Genomic DNA, 21098 nt, shown 5'->3' with positions numbered 1-21098 from the left:
TTGTGGTACCCATAGAGGGAAATGGTAATGGCCTTAGACAGGAACTCAGCTGTTTAGATTTGATACAGCTGATGGAAGAGGGATCTCTCTATTGGTGGAATATTTTGATGCAACAAACTACCACCCTCAAATTTATTTGTTTGTAAAATGCTTTATATTCATTATAAATAGTGGAAGGTTAAAGAAGAGTAGGCTTAAATTGTGGAATGGCTAGCTACCATTTAGCACCATCAGAAGAAAGATGTGTAGTTAGTGCTATGCAAACCTCTACATGTTTCTTTGGAAAATTTCTAATCAAATTATTGGAATCATAGATTAATCTATGAACTTATAAGTGGTAAGGAGCCTCAAGACCATCTTGGGCCCAATGTCATGCTTCTGATTATTTGAATATAGCAATATATGTTGTACTTTCATTTTTGTCACTCATGCCATGTAAGTAAATGGATAGCTGAATACTTGGAACTTTGATTTTACATATAATTATGACCTTTAGAAATAACTACTTGTTTAAAAACAGACCAGAGTATAAATAAAGTGAGCAACTGATATATTTGAGATCCCAAAGAAAATTTATAAGGAAAAGTTGTTGTTTTCAGTTTGCAACTTTCAGTCTTAGAGAAAAGACTTCATCATTTTATACGTGATGTGGCTTTCTGGGCTCCTGACATCTTCATTGAATTTGACTGGAGCTTCCTTCTCTTGAAAATGAATTGGCATCTTCTTGCTCTCCACACGCATGAGCTTCACTTGCAGGGGGCCCAACTTTGTATAACTCTGTGGTGAACAGATACAGAAGAGAATAGGAGAGGCTGTTTAGCAAGTTACCCGCTGAATAAGGTTTCCTTTAGCAGATAAGGTTTCCTTTATCTGACAGATTTAATTTCCCTCTTAATTGCCTGAATGCTGTATAACATGTGAAATATGAGAACTTCTAAAAATAAAAAACACCATTCCATAAACTTATATACTCGGTGGGGCATAGTAGGCAAGATCTCCCAAAGAGCAGGCAGAAGGTCTGGCAGGTTTGTCTTTCAGGGGGCCAGGCGGAAGGGCACCCGCTGGAGTAGGGAGATGTAGCCTCTGTAAGCTCTTTAATGGGTAAAAGGAAGTGTTGGCTATGTATAGGATATAACCACAGCAGAGTTTTCTATATTATTGAAGAACAAAGGGAAATACCCTCAAACATCACTTTGACTATTAATATTCTAATATTGGGCAAATTCTTATCAATTTTGCACTTTTCAAGGGCCCTTGACTACTATATAAATAAAACTTACAATATTCTGCCAAACTAACTGTAGTTTGATATCAACAAACAGAATTAAAAGTCTATTTTATATGAAATTGCACAGCCACCCTCAAACTAGGTTGAAATAGCTCAGGCCCTCCCTAATATGCCTTCCTCTTGGGAGCCTTCCCAAGTCGTAATGTTTTCTTTTGAGTTCCTTCAACAATTCAACAAACCTTTCCTGAGATCCCACTACGTGCCAAGCTGTGTATCAAGTACTGGCGTGCAATGATAAGCTCACAGACTGGTCAGGCAGACAGACAGAGGTGGTACATTCCTCTTGCACAGTAATTGATGGTTTCCTTATGTCTTTTATTAGCATGTAAGTAATTTGAGGGCAGGGCCTCACATATTGGCATCTTAGAGATGTCTTTTCTTCCTGTTCACCCCCTTAAATTCCCAAGCATCTAACAAGTACCTGGAATGTCATGGGGTTCTCAATAAACATTTATTAGAATTTTTGAATATCAAAGAATGAAAAAAGTCAATGTTTTATTACTCAAAAATGCATATAACTGCACTTAGTTTTTGAAATATATAATTATGGAACTATAGTAAATGAGGGGAGAAAAGCAAATTGATAGACATCTACCACATATTTTAGAATCCTAATACACCGTGTTAGTTTGCTCAGACTATCATAACAAAATGCCATAGACTAAATGGCTTAAACAACAGAAATTCACTCCCTACAGTTTTGGAGGCTGGAAAGTTCAAGATCAGGTGCTAGCATTATTGGGTTCTGGTGAGAGCTCTCTTTCTGGCTTACAAATGGCTCCTGTCTCATGGTTGTCTGCACAGGTAGAGCCTAATCTTCTAAGGCCACAGACACTACCATTAGGGCCTTATCTTTATGACCTCATCTAACCTATGTTATCGCCTAAAGAATCTATCTCCAGTTATAGTCACATTGGGTATTAGGGCTTCAACATATGAATGGGGACAGGAAAAGGCAGAAAGACATGTTTTCAGTCCATAACATACATAATTTCATTTCCACCACATCAAAAACTTACATGGTAAGTAAGAAAGTCTTTCATTCAAGCAAATGGTACCCAATTTTGGAACCTGGTAGACAATCGTCCACTCACCTGAGGTCATCATAATATACTAGGTGTCATGATTCCAGGATACTCATGGGGGTATTTGAATGCTATAGGGACTAGAATGCTGTAGGGAATGCTTTAGTCTTTAAATGGTGTCACTTGATGGTAGCAAGACTGAATTGTTGTTAGTTAAAATGATTTTTGTTGATTTATCCTGTTTATTCTGCTTTCTTATATCACTTTCTCCTATACGACTTTAGGTTGTAGGAGAACTTTTTGTTATTGGTAGTACCAGGAAGGGAAATAGCAAAGGGTTGATGTGAGAGTAATTGGAATGTACCAAAAGGTTTTATTTTTAAACAATTTTTAAAATTATATTTTATTGATTATGCTATTAGAGTTGTCCCAATTTTACCCTATGTGCCCCCACCACCCAGTACCCCCGCTCCCTCAGGCAATCCCCACACCATTTTTCATGTCCATGGGTCATGTGCATAAGTTCTTTGGCTGTTTCATTTCCTATACTGTACTTTACATCCTTATGGCTATTTTGTAACTACCTATTTGTACTTCTTAATCCCCTTACCTTTTCAGCCATTCCCCCACACCCCATCTCATCAGGCAAACATGAAAACCTTCCTCATATCCAGGATTCTGTCTCTGTTCTTGTTTGCTTAGTTTGTTCTCAAGATTCAATTGTTGATAGATATGTATTTTTTTTACCATTTGATTGTTCATTGTTTTTATCTTCTTTTTCTTAAATAAGTCCCTTTAACCTACCAATTATGCTTGTTAATCCCTGCAACTTTTCCCCCATTCCTCACCTTCCCCCTCCCAGCTGATATCCCTCCAAATGATCTCCATATCTATAATTCTGTTCCTGTTCTAGTTTTTGCTTAGTTTTTGTTTGTTTTTGTTTTTGTTTTTAGATTCAGTTGTTGATCGTTGTGAGTTTGTTGCCATTTTAATGTTCATAGTTTTGATCTTCTTTTTCTTAAATAAGTCCCTTAAACATTTCATGTAATGGTTTGGTGATGATGAACTTCTTTAGCTTTTTCTTGTCTGGGAAGCTCTTTATCTTCCCTTTGATCCTAAATGATATCTTTGCTGGCTAGGGCAATCTTGACTCTAGGTCCCTGTTTTTAATGACTTTGAATATTTCCTGCCAATCCCTTCTAGGCTGAAAAGTTTCTTTTGAGAAATCAGCTGACAGTCTCATGGGAACTCCCCTGTAGGTAACTAACTTCTTTTCTCTGGCTGCTTTTAAGATTCTCTCTTCATATTTAACCTTTGGCATTCTAATAATGATGTGTCTTGGAATGGGCCTCTTAGCATCCATCTTGTCTGGGACTCTCTGTACTTCCTGGACTTGCATATCTTTTTCCTTCACCAAATGAGGGAAGTTTTCTTTCATTATTTTTTCAAAAACATTTCCAATTTCTTGCTCTTTCTCTTCTCCTTCAGGCAACCTTATGATGCAAATGTTGGAATACTTGAAGTTGTCTCACAGGCTGCTTACACTATCCTTATTTTTTGGATTCTTTATTCTTCTTGTTGTTCTGATTGTTTTTTTGTTTTGTTTTGTTTTGTTTTGTCTTGCTTCCTTATGTTCAAAATCATTGATTTGATTTTTGGCCTCATTCCTTCCACTGTGTTTCCCTGTATTGTTCTTTATTTCAATTAGTGTATCCTTCATTTCTGACTGGATCTTTTTTATGCTGTTGAGGTCCTTACTAAGCTCCTTGAGCACCCTTATAAATGGTGTTTTGAACTCTGAATCTGATAGATTGCTTATCTTCATTTCACTTAGTTCTTTTTTCTGGAGTTTTGATCTGTTATTTCATTTGGGCCATGTTCCTTTGTCTCTTCATTTGGCAGCCTCCTTGTGTTTGTTTCTATGTATTAGGTTGAGCTGCTATGACTCCTGTCTTGGTTGCATGGCCTAATGTAGTAGGTGTCCTGTAGGGTCTGGTTGCACGGCCTCCCCTATCACCCAAGCTGTGTACTTGAGGTGCACCCTTCATGTGGGCTGAGCATGCCCTCCTCTTGTAGTTGAACCTTGGTTGTTTTTGGCAACTCAATGGAAGGGATTTACCTAGGCTAGTCACTTACAAGGATTGGCCATGACCAATGACTGTCAACCTCTGCCCTCCACGGAGGATCAGCTGTGCAGGGGCAGGGTGGTGGTGCTATGTCATGGTCTGTAGCTGTCCACTGGGTGTGCAGGCTCTGGGGTTTCCTGGGTGGTGCAGGCCAAGGTCAGCCCTGACCTGTACTTTGTCTGGGGCCACCCTGCCTCAGCTACAAAGCGATCTCAGATAGCTGTTACTTGTGCTGGGCTTGGAGATTTCCAGGCAAGGCCAAGCTGTGCATCTAGGCCAGTTGCTGCAGGTGCCATCACTGGGGCCACTTAGCAAGAGGTACAGGGGCTCCGGGCTCACTGAGGCCAGCTGTTGCTTGCTTGAGAGGATTTAAGCAAGAGGATTTGTGAATCCTCTTGCCAAGACCAGCCACTCATATGGAAAAACCACTGTTAACAGCTGTAATTTGGGTGGGACAGAGCCTCAGGGGATCTCCAGGGTGAGGCATACAGTGTTGGCCTGGGTGATGGAGTCTCAGATACGGCAACCACCTGCCAGCTCTGTGGCTCTGTGAGTGGAGGGTTCAGAAAAGGGACAATGGCCTCTGCCTGCCTTTCTGTCTGGGAGAAAGATGCCCCTCATCTCTTGCCTTGATGCCAGAGGCTTCAGTTCTTCTCCATATGCCACTGGTGCTACCGCTCAGAGGGAGTGAGTCTGAATAAGTTCATGTGTGGGTTTTTTAAGAGGAACTGCTTCAGACTCCAGAAGTTTCTTCCACTGACTCGAACCCCACTGGTTTTTTCAGCCAGAGGTTATGGGATTTATCTTCCTGACACTGGAATCCTGGGCTGGGTGGCCTGGTGTGTGTCCAGGACCCCTCATTCCCAAGGTATCTCTTCTGAATTTTTATCTACCACATGTGGATGTGGTACCAGCCTGTTCCATGTCTCTGCCCCTCCTACCAGTCTGGATGGACGTGGTTTCTTTAATTTTATGGTTGTCAGACTTCCATTTAACTCAATTTCTGATGGTCCTGATTGATGGTCATTCTATAATTTAGTTGCAGTTTTGATGTGATCGTGAAAGGAATCAAGCTGCGTTTACCTATGCCACCATTTTGACTGGAAGTTGAACTTTAACAATTTTGGTACAAACTTTTTAGGCTAAGACTCCTCTTTTGTATTCAAAATTTGTGCTTCTTTTGCTCAAGTTTCAAATTACTTGCACTCTTGTCACTGGATCTCAACACAAATTGCAGGGAGGGCAGGTTCCTATAGTTCTCCAACATTAGGTTCAGGTACAAGGCCCTCTGACCTCAGCTTAAGCATTCCCACTTTTTTTGAGAGAATTAAATGGTCACATCCTGGAATGACAGCCATCCCTGCGAGGGGGCCAATGATGAACTCTCTTTCTTTCCTTTTCCTCCTCTTCTGGGCTTCTTTCTTAGGCAAAAAGAGCCTTTAGAAGTCAATCCAAAAGGCGCGACTATGCGGCCAAAGGCCAAGAAGCTGAGGGCAGTAAGCAGCCTCAGAGCTATTTTAAACCCAAAGGGAAGCGTCCCGGAGTCTCATGTCAAAAACCTGAACTTAGATTAGGGAGGGACAGCTGAGGAGATGTCAAACCCCATGACCACTGTCAGACCTCGTATGAAGAAGGGGGCTGTGAAACGGAGGTTCAAACTAAAAAGACGGAATCTCACGCCCTGTGGGGTGAACTTCATTTATGGCCTTTGGCTTCCTTGGTCCATAGGAAATGGTGCTTGGAGAGAGAAGGTGGAATGTACAAAAAGCTTTTAAAATAAAAAGGCTAGAATACTCCAGGTTTTATATAATGGTATATATGACAGTTTATACTTTCCAAGGATGTCCATACTAATATATATCTTATCTTGCATGGTTTTGTGACAATGTGATGCCAACTTTCCTCTTTCAAGATGTACAAGCTACATTTCCACCACCTGGGTGGAACTTTATAACTACATCGACCAATAGATTGTGAGGGAAGGGGTGGTCTATGATTTCCAAGGCTAAGTCATTCAGAACATTGCAGCTTTCATATTAGTCTTTGGGACTGGCTGTTCTTGGAGAAGCCAGACACCATAACAAAGGGACAATAAGAGTGCCTTGTAATAAGGCCCATGTGAAGAGGAAGTGAGGCCCCTGGCTTAGCCAGCATCAACCTGCCAGCCATGTGAGTGAGCCACCTTGGAAATGGGTCCTCCTGCCCCCACCAAGCCTTCAGATGACGGCGGCTCCAGTCAACATATGACTGCAACTGCCTCAGAGTCCAAGTGAGGACTGTCCAGTGGGGCCCTTCCTGATGTCCTAACTAAGAGAAGCCTGGAAAGAAAATAAGTGATTATTGTTAAAAGCCACTAAGCCTGGAGGTACTTTGTTATGGAGCATTAGATAACTTACATGGTATACTAGTAATCGAGGTCTATAAATGAGTATAGGTAGCAAATTGGGCAGGGATAAAAATGGTATCCAATAAGAGATGTGAATGGTGAACAAATTTTACTAAGAACTGTAAATAGGATTTTTTCAATATACATATTTTAGGCTAGTTTTTTCCATTAACAGAACAGCATTATCTTAGTAGTCAAAGTTGTTTACTCCTGAATCTTACCTTGAAATCCTGCTCATCCTCATATAGTAAGTATTTCATATCAGAGACCCCAAACTCTGTACATGAGTTAACTCGATCTGTCTCCAGACACTGGTCAGACCTGATGCTATCCTCAGGACTCAGATGTAAAGCACTGATCTTAACTGGTGAGCTCATCATGTCTCTACTTTCTGCTTCTATGGGCTCCAATTTGGACTTTTCTGGGATGAATGAAAATAAATTAATTATGTATATTTTGGACAGATAAAAATAAAAATACAATATATACTTTGTCACGTTTTTAATTTGAAAGACCTTTGAGAACCTCCTATAACAGAAGAATTTGAGAATTAGAAATGTAGAATCTATGCATTAAATTTAGAGTGAGCCCCATTTTCAGAAACTCTGCCTAAGTTGTATTTCCTTCTATTGGCAAGTAAGTTACAGTGATCACGGGAAACTTTGTGTGTGTTGGTATTTTGGTTGGTCGGCTAAATTGGAAACCACACTAGTGTAGAAAATACAGCATCCCTTTCCAACAGTATCTATTTAATTCGCTGTGAAGCATGGTGACTTTGATTTGAAAATAGGACTAGAGAAAGGAGACAGGTTAGGGCAAGTGCTGTAAGAAGAGGAGGAATATGGAGGAGTTGGTGTGTATCTATTTCCTGCAGAGCTCTTGGATATGAGGTTGGATAATAGATGTTCAATAAGTGTTAATTTTTATAAAATCACCATTACAGTAAAATAATACCTATACGTATTTCCGGCAACCCCACAGACATTTCTTCAGGTGGCACTTCCTGTCCAGCAGCTTGGGTAAGATATAGTTGCCTAAAAGAATAAATAAGAAAAGCGGTCTTTCAATCAACAAATACTGTGCTACTGGCTCACTAGTGTCTAGCTCTCTTCTAAGTGCTAGAGACACATGAATGAAAATGAGATGCAGTTTGTACCCCCAAGGAGGATAAGGCCCAGTGGGGTGGCAGCCAGGCTTTCAGTATTTCACGGTGATGGTTAGTGCCATGATGGGTCTTGGGGTGAAGGAAGGGCATTCCATGATAAGGGAATAACACATGTAAAATCTCATAAATGAGAGTGAGCATGACACCAGGTAGGTCGCTGTTGTAGTAATCCAGGTGAGAAATGTTAGTGGCCTTCATGGGATGGTTTTAAAATAAAGAGAAAAAGAGAAAGAGCGAGCAGTAGGAATCCAAGATGACATCTAGGTTCCGACTCTCCCTGAGCGGCGTGTCAGCTGCGAGCCTGATGAGCTCTGTCTGCTGCTGCAGCTCCTTGCTCCCCTTTGCAGAGCCCCACTGAATTTTCAATCAGAAAACAGAATGCCTTCAAAGCTCTGTATGGCATTTCCATGAGTTTGGCCTGAAGACAGCGTAAAGCAGTTGGGCCCTCGATTATATGTAAACAACTCCTCATGTTTAGCAGCTCAGCACCAAAGTGAATCCTCTGGTTTACACCTGGCAGTTATTTAAAGGGCACAAATAAAACACCATTCAAAATGCTTAAGTCTCCAGAAAATAATGCAACTATTACATAAAATATCTGTACCTGTAAAACCTTCTTAGGGTTTAACTTTGTAAAGGTTAGTTTCCTATGTAGCTCTGGTCTGCAGGTAGACCAGAAGAGGCCGCAGAATTCTCTTCTGGTTTTACCGTTTTGAATAATTGAGATCATAGTGAATGCCATAACCTTCATAAATCTGGTTTCTCTCTTAATCATTAGGTTATTGTCACTTATGTACAGCCATAGGGCAGCAGTGGCTGATATTTAACAATATAGAAAATTCTTTAAAGAATGTTAGTATGTATGAAGTTAGTGTTAGATAGATTCGTAGGTGTTAGCACACTTAGCCTCAACCCTGTGACACCTGAGTTCCTGGGCAGTCACCTCTGGCTGACATTCACTTCATCTAATGAAGCAGGCAAATGCTATGATATTCTGTGTGAGCTGTGAAGGGAAAATGTCAGGGGAGCTCTGGATGAGAAATGTAGTAATAACTCTATTAGCTAGAATACCCATTCTTCATCCAAATAAGAAAATAGAACTTTTCATATGTCCACTGAGGACAGTTAATGTCTATTTCTCAGCACCCTGCTAGTATTACACAGAACTGAATTCTCAACAAAAGAGATGGAAAGGGCAATTGCTATAAAATATACAATACATATTATATTCCTTTGACTTGAAAATGGGTACATTGGTAGCTCCTGAATATATTTAAAGTTTTCCTCTGGGTACGAAGTGTCACTGATAATTGACAGTTTACACTTTCCTCTGTTTCTTTATGGAGATTTTTCTAAAATGTTCTAAAAAGTTGCCCCAAGGAGTTTACTGCCTAGCAAGAAAGCAGACATTCAATAAGTAATCACTGGTGTGATTAAATGCTGGGTACAGAGGAAGAGTTCAGGGTGCAATGGCAGCATGTCCTGGGCACCTACCCCAGTTCTTACAAATGTCTCCCATGCTGTTCCTTTTTCTTTAGACAGATATAGATTTAATTTCTCCCAATTCTGAAGCAAGACTAAGCATTCATGTCTCTCCCCAAAGAAAACCAAACCACAGAGCACTGATGAATAATATGGATTTTACTGAAGATTTTTGTGGGGAAGACAAAGAATAGGGTAAAACTGCATATGACACAGAAAACAACGTAATGAAATGTCCCATTAAAAGTTTCTTATTTCCTTTCCTGTCATTGACACCTTTTCTTTGGCCAATGAAAGAATTCCCCTTTGTTATTAGCACTTTATATCCTCGTCAGCACCAAATCAGGCACACCGGACTGAGTGGACTGAAGAAGGAAGCAGGGCTGGCAGTTTACAGGGTAGCTCTTTCCTAAGGTTTTGCTGGTCCAGAGAAGAGGGCAGTGGATGGGAGGTGGAGCAGTGGTTAGAAGCCACAACACTAGCAAGAGCTGGCAGAGGTTAGACATGGCTACACAGAAGGGCACAGTTAGGGCAGAGAGCAAGGATTAGAGGCAGGGCAGGAGGGTGGACCTGATCATAGAGAGGAGGGCAGGCAAGGGTCAGTGAGGCTCCACCTCCTAGGGGCCCTCAAAGGCATCAGCTTAAGAGTCTGGAGATACAGGAGTCCACCAATCAAACGGTTCATTCAGCCTGACTGTCGACATCATCTGCAATGGTATTTACCTCTGTAGGGCAACACATAAATTGTGGAAGGGAGGCAGGTAGCATCTTTCTTTATCTTGCTCCACCCAGTTTCACCCTGTGAAGTGAGTGTACTATCTGCCTATTTCTCCAGTCTTATATCTTGACACCTACCCCTTAACCCACCAAACAAAACCCCTACAACTTATATGCATCCACCCTTCTTGGAACACATTAGGAAGTTTGTAAACAATACTTTATTGTGACTCAAATAGTATTTTTCCATGTCACACTAGCAACAGGAACTGCTTGGGTGGAAATGTGTTCCTGGCCCTTCCATTGTGTTGAACTTCTTTGCTTTCATTCCTAGATGTGGACATTTCTCTCCCATCTTGCACATGTGCACCCTACATTTGTGTGATTTATCCCCCCCCCCCACTTAAACATGCTACTGTTTAGATTATTTCTTATTTTCACTACTTGTCCAAATTATGAATGCCACTTTGAGTTTTAATTCCATCATATTTTAGGGCCCTATTTTTGCAACAAAATTGGTATATAAAGACTTCTTTGTTGGGTAAGAAAAAAACCTATGATACAAAGCCATGTACACATGTGGTTTCTCTTGTGTAGGCATAGATGTGACTTGGAACGCCAGGCTATTTTCTCTGCCTAGAAAGTAGTTTGACTCTTCCATTAACTACAAAAGGAAATGATTCTATATTCTGCAAGGTAACTAGAAACTCAGAACACTTCCAAGAAGGTGCCACAAAATTGATCACTCCTTTTGTGCAAGCTCCGTACCTCCTACACCTTCTGCAGTACTGTTCTGCATTTATTTTGATGCCCATATTCCCTTCTGGCCTGGAGGCTTCTGAAGGTCACCACTTGTGACATTCATAGCAAGTGTTGGCTATTATGACTGCAGTGTATTGCTAGAAAAAAGCAACTCAAAGTTTGCATTGTACCAAAGGTGGATTGCATTAATAATACACCTTCACCATGGACATTTTGTGGGTTCCTTTCTTTTCAACTACTGCAATTAGGCTGGAGCATGAAAGAATTAAATCATCCTTAAAAACAGATTTTTACAGATACAAATGTTTACAAAATACTTTCTAGATATGTTAATAAGTTTCACCTGGGTATTTTGAGATCCACAAGTCTACAGTTGAATAGTTGATCAATGAGCACCAAATTTTCTTCCTCCAATTCATGAATAGCTTTTTCCATTATTTCAACTTCCTTCCTATGATTTGCAATCTGTTCTCAGAAGAAGAGAGTGGATGGTTAGTACTTGTTTAGTCTTCTATAAGAAATTCAGCTCCTAAAAGTGTTTTTGCCTGAGAGGAAGACCTATCCTGCATTATTTACCACTGGGTTTGCTTTGTTCTTCTCTAGAACGGAATGGGTGTGACTCTTTTCCAGGTCATTTGCAGAACTTGTTTGTAGGGTTAGGCAGTTACTACTGAGAATGGCAGGAGTTGTCCTTTCCTACTTTCTAAAAACACCACAGGATGTATAGACAAGGCTATAGGCAGAGATAAATTAGAAAATAAGATTAATTAACTTATCATATGGTATAAGCTAAATGAGGATCTTTATAAGGTTAATTATAAACAACACAAAAACTAATAATACTGAGGAAAAAAGTAAATTAAGGCATTAAAAAAAGTATAGGCCTAGAGCCCTTTCTATCAGCCTCTATAATATAATTTTATTTTCTTTTAGTGCTGAGGCTCTTCTGAGAAGTATCAGGTAGGTGAAATATTGTTCATTCATTCGTTCATTCATTCAATTGTACCCTATGCCTACTATGTGCCAAAAACTGTAGTATACTTTGGGAAAAAGTATCAACAAGATAAAATAGCGTTTCAGTGTCTCTTAGCCTAGTGAGAAAGATGGTGATAAAAACAAAAGAGAGTGTGAGAAAACCATAGGAAGCTGTCCAGGTGCTGTGGGAGGAAACACAGGTTGAGCCTATGTCTGCCAGGTGTCAGGGGTGGGGGTAGTAAGGGAGAATTAACGGATCTTGGAGGCCATGTAGCATTTACCTAGGCAGAGAGGAGAGTGTACGTTCTAGGCAGAAGGAACTACATGTGTAAAGGCACAATTATTTTTGTATGGCTTGATACAAAGTGGGAATCTGGAGATGTAGGGGAGGAACTGGACAATGAAGGAAGAGACAAATAATGCTAAGAAGTCTGGCTCTTGTCTTGCAGGTGATGGGAGGTCATTGATATACAGGTTTAATTAACATTAAGAAGTACAGCTAAGTCAAATATGAGCAAAATTTGCTGGTTACCTTGATATAGTTCTGATCAGTTTTTAAAAAGTATATTTTGATAACTTTTGTCTAAAGAAGGCTTGATAGTGGGAAGAATTTCTTGAAAAATGTTACTAGAGAGGATCCTCAACTCACCTCTCTCCCTCTCCAAACTGGAAAAAATAATGTGTCTTGAGGAAACATGAGACAGGAAAGGCATGGGGGTTAGATGCAGTATCTCTTATTAGGAGTTGCCCAGAGTGTAACTACGAGGAGTACTTAGAAGAGACGAGTCACATTTTTGGTTTGTAATTGAGATTTAATTATTGTATTTTAGAATCTGGAAGCATTCAGCGTATGACCACAGGCATACCTCTATCACGTAAGTCATTTATTAAATGCTTGAATTCTTACTATGGCAACGTTCTGTGCTAGATGTAGAAGGGATACAACAGTGAATTAGGCATGGCTTCTTTTCTCAAAAGAGTCTCCAGTTGAGGGACTAAACATGCAAATAATTATAATATAAAACAATACTAGCATCATAGTAAAGACTCAAATATCACTGGTGGCTTAGAGTTAGAAGGAAGAGCACGTATTATCCACCTGCCTTAAATAATTTAGCAAAACCATTAGGTCCATAATACTCAATTACAAAGCTAGGGGTTAGTGCTTTAGGATCTCATAAGTTGATTACAAGCTTGATTACAAGCTTGATTGCCTTAAGGAAAAGTTTATAATTTTTAAATATCAAGGGATGAGAAAAATTATAGAGTTATAAACAGAAGGAATTAATAGAACATTTGGAAATGTTTGACCTAAGGGCTTGGCATGCTTGGGAGGCAGCACACACAGTTCTTGGTCTCATTCCAAACCTGGGAACGAGGGCCCTTTTAGGGAGTTAAATCCAACCTTCCAAACTAAGCATATCTTATGACATCGCCTACCCCTTTAGAGTCGTAAGTACAGTTCTCATAAGATGCTGTCTCCTCCCCAGCCTTTTGAAATGTTAGGAAAATGAAAACTAGTTTACGTGACAGCTATATTAAATACCTTTAGATTTTCTGGGGTAAGAAAGTGAAAAGGAGGAAGTAGGCCACCTTTCCCTCCCTGGCCCTGCTCTTTCCCAAATACCCACGAAAGGTACTTAAGAAATTGAGACTGATAATTTAGTTACAATTTAATAATTAATAATTTAGTCAGGGATCTAGGATCCTGAATAAAATGTATGTTCTTGAAATTTTCCACTGCAAGACCAAGTTATCTTTATGCCTCCTCACGCTTGAAACTTGGGTTGCTAACTTGTTTGCATCCTTTTGTCTAATTTTTCTGGCTTTCCATTTGAGTTAGTCTAAATCACTTAGAAATTTCCATTTTCTTCATTTTCCTAATAAGCATGCTAAATAAAACCAGCTAATGAAAGTCATGCAACAGGACGCCTCATGGCCGATGCAGACGTCTAAGCTTTTGGTTGCTGTTGATAGAGAGTTACATGGAGAAATGTTTTCAGTTCCATTATTAAATATGCTTGTTGCTCATTCAAAACCTTCCTCAAAGAAATTAATTTCTTTAATAAATGAATTAATTAGAATGCATAGATTGGTCTATATCCAGGCAGTTTTCAATTCTTGTGATAGAACTTATATCCAGAAATGTTTTTAATTAATTTTGTGAGAGAATTTAACAATGCTAAAATGAATACTTATTGAAATAAAGGTAAATCGATTGAATTGCCTTAAAATGATTTGTCTTTTATTATTAAGCTCTTTTTGCTTATTACTCAATTAAACTTGACACATTTTCTGTCTTTTATTTCCACTGAATTATGAGAAGTAAAAATATAAAATGAAATGAAATGTCATTTGTGGCTTTGGTAGGAAGGATCAAGGCACCAAAACAGCCTTTCTTTTTATTCAAATATAAATTTTTATAATCATTTTCTCTAAAACTAATATCTATGATATCTTATAAAATATAAGATTGGAACAGTTAAATTATCATTAGGATCATACTGTTGATTTAATAAAAGTACTAAATTCCTTCCTAATATTTTTAAATTATTGAGCTCACCTTAACTTGTTTTAATTAATACTTTTTTTTAAGTGAAAATCGTTTAATCATTTTAGAGAAGTCAAAATACAACCCAAGAATGGTATTTTAATGTCCAAAGGCAATCATTTTACTATACGCATTTTAACTTTTATACCATTCATTTTAAGTTGATGGTTAACTTAAAAACTGAATTTTAATCAAAGTTGCTTTCAAACATCATCATAGTATTGCTTTGAAGAGTCATATCAGCAGTACTAGCCATTGCTTCTCTCCTTGGCTCTTGCTCATTCTCACTTGCTAAATTAAAGTTTTTGAGAAGTCAGTGTTACATTCATCTTGAGCTTCCAATGACTGCTGATGTTCTTTCTGCTCTTCTCCAAGGTACTTGTTTTGCATCTTCTTTGCAAAAATTCTAGAGTGAAGCTAGGATCCCTCTGATTTTCTTGAAGTACTTTCGGATACTTTCTATTCCACGTGTTCCCATATTAGTTACTGTGTTCGAACTTTTACTTCCTGTTCTATTGCTGCTTTTCTAAATTGGTCGAAGACCTCATCTGAGGATTTCAGTACACCTGAAGTTTTGAGTGGTTTGCTTACACTTCTCCAAGAGTCTGTATTCTTGATCTTTATATCCTTGTGCACAGGAACTTGACGCTCAGATTCTAACACCTCTGCGTCATTGCCAGACCGATGCATCACAGGTCATTCCAGTGTTGTTCAAAATCACCTGAGGAGGCAGCATTTGTAAAGGTGAATGTTTTTTACACTCTGTAAATGTTTTAATTCTTGATGCTTGTAGGGTAAATGGAGGCAGTCTGGCTTCCTCATCTAACTAAGGGAGGCAGTGTCTCATGGCCTTGAATGGGCTTGATAAAGTAGTATTCTCATAGCCTTGAGACTGGGTTCGATAAACGGTTCCCATAACGTGAAGTGGGCTAGTATGTGCAGAATCATGCTGTTATACAATATTTTGGCTTTTTGTTGGCTTTGTTGTCTCTGCTACTTAAGGGACTAGGGGCTTCTCACCGGGCACACAGACAAGGATACGTAGCTTGCAGCGTGCATGGCTCACCCACCCATGAATAAAGGCATGTCAAGCTTCCCCGCAGCCCCTTGCATTTTCTTCCGTCTGCCTGAATCTAGAGTGGACCTGCCAGGCCTTGACCGGCTGCAACACGAGGCTTAAATGCTAACTGGTGGTGATTTGGTGGTGTCCATCAGACTGCTGAACAAGGGTAGTAGAACAAGAGATTGCATGTTGCATGGAAGATTGTATCTTTACTTTCTCTTTAAAAGGAAAATAATTCTCCTTTTAAACGAATGAATATAAGTCCAGTGACTGTAAGTAACATTTCTGACTGGAAATCACTGTTATCTGAAGAACTTGAATCATCCCTACTACTTTCAGACTCTGATGAGCTTCTGCTGCTGTTTTCACTCAGGAACATTTACAACAGCCTTGGATGATGGAGTGTTCTCAGATTTTGTTTTACATTTTCTGGAATTTGACTGATTATTGATATCAAACTTTTCCAACTCCTGGGTTTGTTTCTTTTTCGAAGCATTCACCCCTTGCTTTAACTGCTGAAGCTATAGGAGTTGGGTCTGCTTCACACCCCTTGTAACCTGAGCCACTATGAGGTAAAGTTGGATGGAGCACCTTTTGCCAGATGTAAAGGAGAAATACATGTTTTAGGAAATACAAAGGGACTCACTTGCTGCCTAAATACTTTTTCCAATGCTTTAGGGGACTTTTTCTTTAACAGAAGAAACTGCTAACATTCTGCTGAGTACCTTTCTTTATTCTTTCCTTATCACCCACAACTTGCTCTTCTCGTGGTATCTGAAATAATTTCTGCCTAAACAACTCTAGTGCTTGTGCCATAAGAACAATGTTATCTTCAGGCTTGTTGTGGAAATGATTTGAGAACATTGCATTCTATACTTCTGAAGCCTGTAAATGATACTTATGTTCTAAGTGCTTCTTAACTGTACTTAATCCATTGGGCTCTTTATAATGCTAAATAATCAAGCAACTTTAGTCTCACAGCAGCCACTGGCTGCTGAAAGGCCAGGAGAAAACCTATGCTTCCATAAAGCCTTCAAGACAGCCTTTCGTAGATATTGCCATTGATTTGTAAATCACCCATCTGTTTTAGTACTTATACACTCTGGTGGTGAAGGGTTAACAACAGCTGTTTGTCCACTCAGCAACGTCATCCTTAACTGCTTCAAATCCTGATACTCTAACGTTGTCTACAAGTACATGTCCTTTTCCCATACAAGTGCTAAGAGCTGTTTCATTATGTATGCCTTCGTTTTGGATGATTTAAGTTATTTCAATCTTTCACAGTATTTTGTATTACCTTTCTAAAACACAAGTTGAGGGCCAGCAGGGAGTCTGTAAGTTCCTCTTGTGAAAAGGATCTTGTTTGACGGCCCCCTTCGACTGGCACAAGATGCAGTGGTGCAGGGAGGGCTTCTCCACTGTCCTGCACGGCCTGCTCTCTCCCTAATGGTGGCTCAAATTAATACATATGTTTAAAAATTGGGGATTAATCTTGATTAGTTTTTGGAAATAGTATGGACCATGACTTTATAAAAGCAACTGAAAAATAATTGGCAATATCATAGAAAGCATATTGATTTTTAAATTTCTTGTTACCTAGACTCTATGTGATCAAATAAGGAGCAAGGAAAAAGGAAGAGGAGGGAAGGTGACAGTGACATTTTTACCTCAGGCATCTGAACAGATGGTGCAAAAGGAAATGCAAAAGGAGAAAATTTAAGGAGAAATTTAATGAGTTCTACTTTAGGTATGGTGAGTTTGAAGTGCCTATGGGATATCTGAGTGGGAGTATTTGGCAGACTGAGGTGGGAGCGTGGGCTCTCACCCCGCAGAGCTTGTCCCAGGGTTGTCATGGATGGGGGCAAACAAAATGAGTCGTCCCAGAAAACTTCTCTGTTTGCCAGGGGAGGGGAAAGGGCTCTTCTTTCTAGTGGAGAAGCCAGCCCGAGCCCCTTTTTCCAAAGGCTTTTATTGAAAGGGTTATCAAGGGGCCTAGGTAGTAGGAATGTACAGGTGATCTCATTACATCATTATGTTAATGTTCACAGAGAATAGATGATGTTTAGGAAAACAGATGGCAGGAACACACCGATTTACATGGGTCCATTTACATGGGTCCAAGACGGGATAAGTAAACATGAGAGTGCCAAAGGGTTTGGCGTCAGGGTGTGTGAATAATGTACCTTTCCTTCCCAGCATGAGCTGGTTATCATAGCTTTTGAGGGAAAAACAAAGCATGCTTCAAGGAATTTACTTTTAGGCCTGATTTCCCCTGGGAATGGCCAGATCCAGTTTAGGGCTGTCTCCAGTATTGTTTCAAGCCAGAGCCAGGTGAGGGGAGGGCAAGGCAGCCAGGAAATAAGGAGACTTCTTTCATGTAGAATGAGGACCTCGGCCATATCAAAGCCAAGGTGAGGGGTGTGGGTCTTTCGTCCTTTCTCTGTGTCCCACAAGTTTTTCCTTGATGCCCACGCAGATGTGCCTGTCTTAGGCAGTCCCTGCCATTGAGGGATCTTACCCATCATTGACTAACCAGCCATCCTTCAGGGCCCAGCAGGGTGATGTGAGGGAGGCAGGGGCTGTGCACCTGCCAGGGGGACAGGTTTTGTCTCCTCAGTGGCCTGTTTTCCCAAGGCCTCCTTGCTTAGCTCCAGCCTTGGGGCCCTCTCGCCTGTCAGCAGGGCTACAGTTTCTGAAAACAAGGTGTTTCCCAACAGCAGACAAATTAAAATGTAGGTCCACAGCTAAGGACACACCGAAATTAGTGCTGAAGATGTACTTTGAGAATCACATACTAATAATAACTTGCTAACAATAGCTGTGTGTAGTTGAAGTGAATTATCTCAAAAGATAGTGAGTTTTCTTTCACAGGTAACATCTAAGCTTAGGTTCAGTGTCTACTTGTCTGGGTGTAAAGGGAATTTCAAAGTACTGTAGTGAGTTTAGCTCAACCTCTGTAGCACTCTTGTAACATCTAGACCCAAGATTATGTGCCTCTTTCACCCAAAAACATGCTCTCACATCTTCACCCAAGATTTAAGCCATATATTTGATTCATCCTTCCAATAAGTATATCTATACTCATGAAATTCTTTCATTCAATAACTATTTAATGAGCATAGATTATTTATTAGGTTTCATGGGTATATAGTTGAAAGGGCATGGCCTACTCTATGCAGTGAAGAGACAAATGCATAAACAGATAATTTCAACACATTTTATAAAAGAAAGAGTAGCAGTGAAACAAGAGAGCGCTGGGGAAGAGCGCTTAAGACTTTCTGGGGGAGTTACAAAATGATTACAAAGAAATTGACAATCGAGTGCCTAAAGGAAGAGTTGAAGTTGTCCAGGCAGATGAGGACAAGGAGGTAGGGGCTTAGGACACTAGTATGTGCAATGCAAGGAAAGCAGAGAAGCACCCCATAATACAGAAGGTCTAGAGGCCCTCACATGGTCACATCCAGCAGGAGCAGTTTTACAGCCCTGGTGTAGGGAGACAGACGGACAGCTGGGCCCACTAGCTCCTGCCTGCGCTCCAGGAGGAGGTGTGAAGAGAGCCTGAGGACCAAGCTGGAGCGGGATTTAGAGACTGCAGGGGGCAGGGACATCCTGACCATTAGCAAACGGCTGTAACTCTGGGTTTGGGTTTGGCTGCAACACAATGTCCAAAGGGCCAGGGCAGTCCATTTTAGAAGCCACCAGGGCAGGGAGCAGCCTAAAGCACTCTCTGCGCAGCAGCAAGGCAGAGGGAGCGAGGATCCAGAGGAAACCCCCTTGATCTGAGCCCTTTTTACCAACACCCCCCACAAGAGGCCATGGAAGCTCCACCTCCCTATACATCAAGGGTCACCTTAGAGGAGTGCAGGGGGAGGAAAGAAGATCTGAAAGACTGAACATTTATCTGAAGGAGACCATGTTATCCCAAAGAGGCAATTCATAGCAGCAGACAATGAAGGCAGAATGATCCTTCATCCCTGCTGCCATCCCTCGGAGGGAGGTCGGGTCTTGAGGAAGACTAGACCAATTTTAGGGCATTCAGAAGCTTTGTACATTTGAGTATATTTTGTGAACTGTGATGCTAAATGTGATTTCTGGTTATTACTGATATCATTTATGGCATTCATTGAGTAACAGCCTGTAATAAGTTTAAGACTCCACTTGAATTTTATTTTACCTCAGTCGGTGACAGTTCCATGCTTTCTCCATGACTTCAGCTGATAGATAAGTCATTTCCAGTTCAAAAAAAAAAGAGAAAAAAGAAATAGTTTTTAGAAATTCTACTTACCTCTTTTTTCAGCCAGTCATTCTCCCAGATATCTTGGAAGCTGCCCTTGTCAATGAGCTTTACAGCATTCTAAAAGAAAGTTTCTCTGTTAAGGAAGAGTTGCCACAAGGTGATTCACAATTTTAGCAATGATGATACACAATCGACTTATCTGATTGTTCATTTTAAATTATGTTTTGCAAATACTTTGGAAACATACCTAAGAACTGTGGGTTCAGCTGTTCTTTCTTTATTATCCTACTGTAATGTTTTTACTGACTTATGTTGCCCAATATAGGCAATTTAGAGAACTGGACAATGGCTGTCCAGGCAATTTAGTTCTATTGTGACTGAGTCAGACTGCCATGTGAAATCAAATCAATAAGTGATCAGATCCACAATTAAGATGGCTAAACTGTAGTGATCAAACATTCTTCAAGTTTATGGTCAAAGACATAACCCAACGTAGAGCAAAATCACAAATAATTACATTACTATCTTTCTAATTGGAAACATTTCTGCATGTCAGTAAGAAAAATAGTATGTATTTACAAATTTAACAGCAAATAATTTCAGAGTGGCAAGCTATAGCTAGACAGACTCCTGGAGAAAGGCATTTTAGATGAAGAAAACAGAAAAAGCCTTACTTAGGGTTCATTAAATGAATATTCATTTTTTAATTACTTGGATATTTACAGTTTCACCCAAAGGAAATTTGTAGTGGATAACAGATCATATCTATCTGTAAGGTACTTTTATATGTATACCATGTTACAAAATTCAACATTCAGCAACTGAAGGGCACAACCAAATGAAGAGAAATTAGGAAAAATCTTCTAGTTCATAAACATGGACAGAAATAATTTAAAAATATGTTAAGGGTAAAATCTCTTAGAGTTGGAAGATTTGCAATAAATTTTTTTTCTTTAAACCATTCTAGTTAAACTAAGAGTGGACTTACATTTCCCAGGAACCAGGAAGCTATGACTGATACTTCTAAAGTTCCCTTAAATGTATAATTTCATTTGGACAAAAGGAGGAAGAATCTAATAACTGAAGTTATTTGGCGAATGGCTTAATTAATGCAACAGTGGATTACAGGATATTAAACTATATGCTAAAATAGCCAGTTTAAATGAGGAAAATTTATTCATGTGCGTGGGTGTTTGGTATGTACAGAGGAGAAAATGTATAGTGTAATGATTAAGAGCAACGATCTCAAGGAGACATCTTGAACTGAATCTTGATTTTGCTACTTGTTCTGGGCAAGTCATAAAATTTTTCTCTGCCTCTG

The 21098-nt window shown here is 39.8% G+C and overlaps 1 protein-coding gene across 1 annotated transcript in view; it reads right to left on the bottom strand.

Moving 5' to 3' along the window:
* Nucleotides 1-615: 615 nt before the first annotated feature.
* CCDC83 (coiled-coil domain containing 83) overlaps nucleotides 616-21098 on the bottom strand; it is a 57229-nt gene continuing 36746 nt past the window's right edge. Inside the window, exons 6-10 of the mRNA XM_054576170.1 lie at nucleotides 19826-19894; nucleotides 11295-11416; nucleotides 7780-7859; nucleotides 7047-7246; nucleotides 616-777 (exon numbers count right to left, since the gene is read on the bottom strand). Coding sequence (XP_054432145.1) covers nucleotides 616-777; nucleotides 7047-7246; nucleotides 7780-7859; nucleotides 11295-11416; nucleotides 19826-19894 — 633 coding nt within the window. The remainder of the gene's footprint in view (nucleotides 778-7046; nucleotides 7247-7779; nucleotides 7860-11294; nucleotides 11417-19825; nucleotides 19895-21098) is intronic.

The sequence above is a fragment of the Pteronotus mesoamericanus genome, unplaced genomic scaffold, assembly GCF_021234165.1.
Source record: "Pteronotus mesoamericanus isolate MK-2021 breed Mesoamerican mustached bat unplaced genomic scaffold, CSHL_Meso_final contig_33, whole genome shotgun sequence".
Lineage (NCBI taxonomy): Eukaryota > Metazoa > Chordata > Mammalia > Chiroptera > Mormoopidae > Pteronotus > Pteronotus mesoamericanus.
Note: the sequence above shows the minus strand (reverse complement) of the source record. Positions and strands in the feature narration are given on the sequence as shown.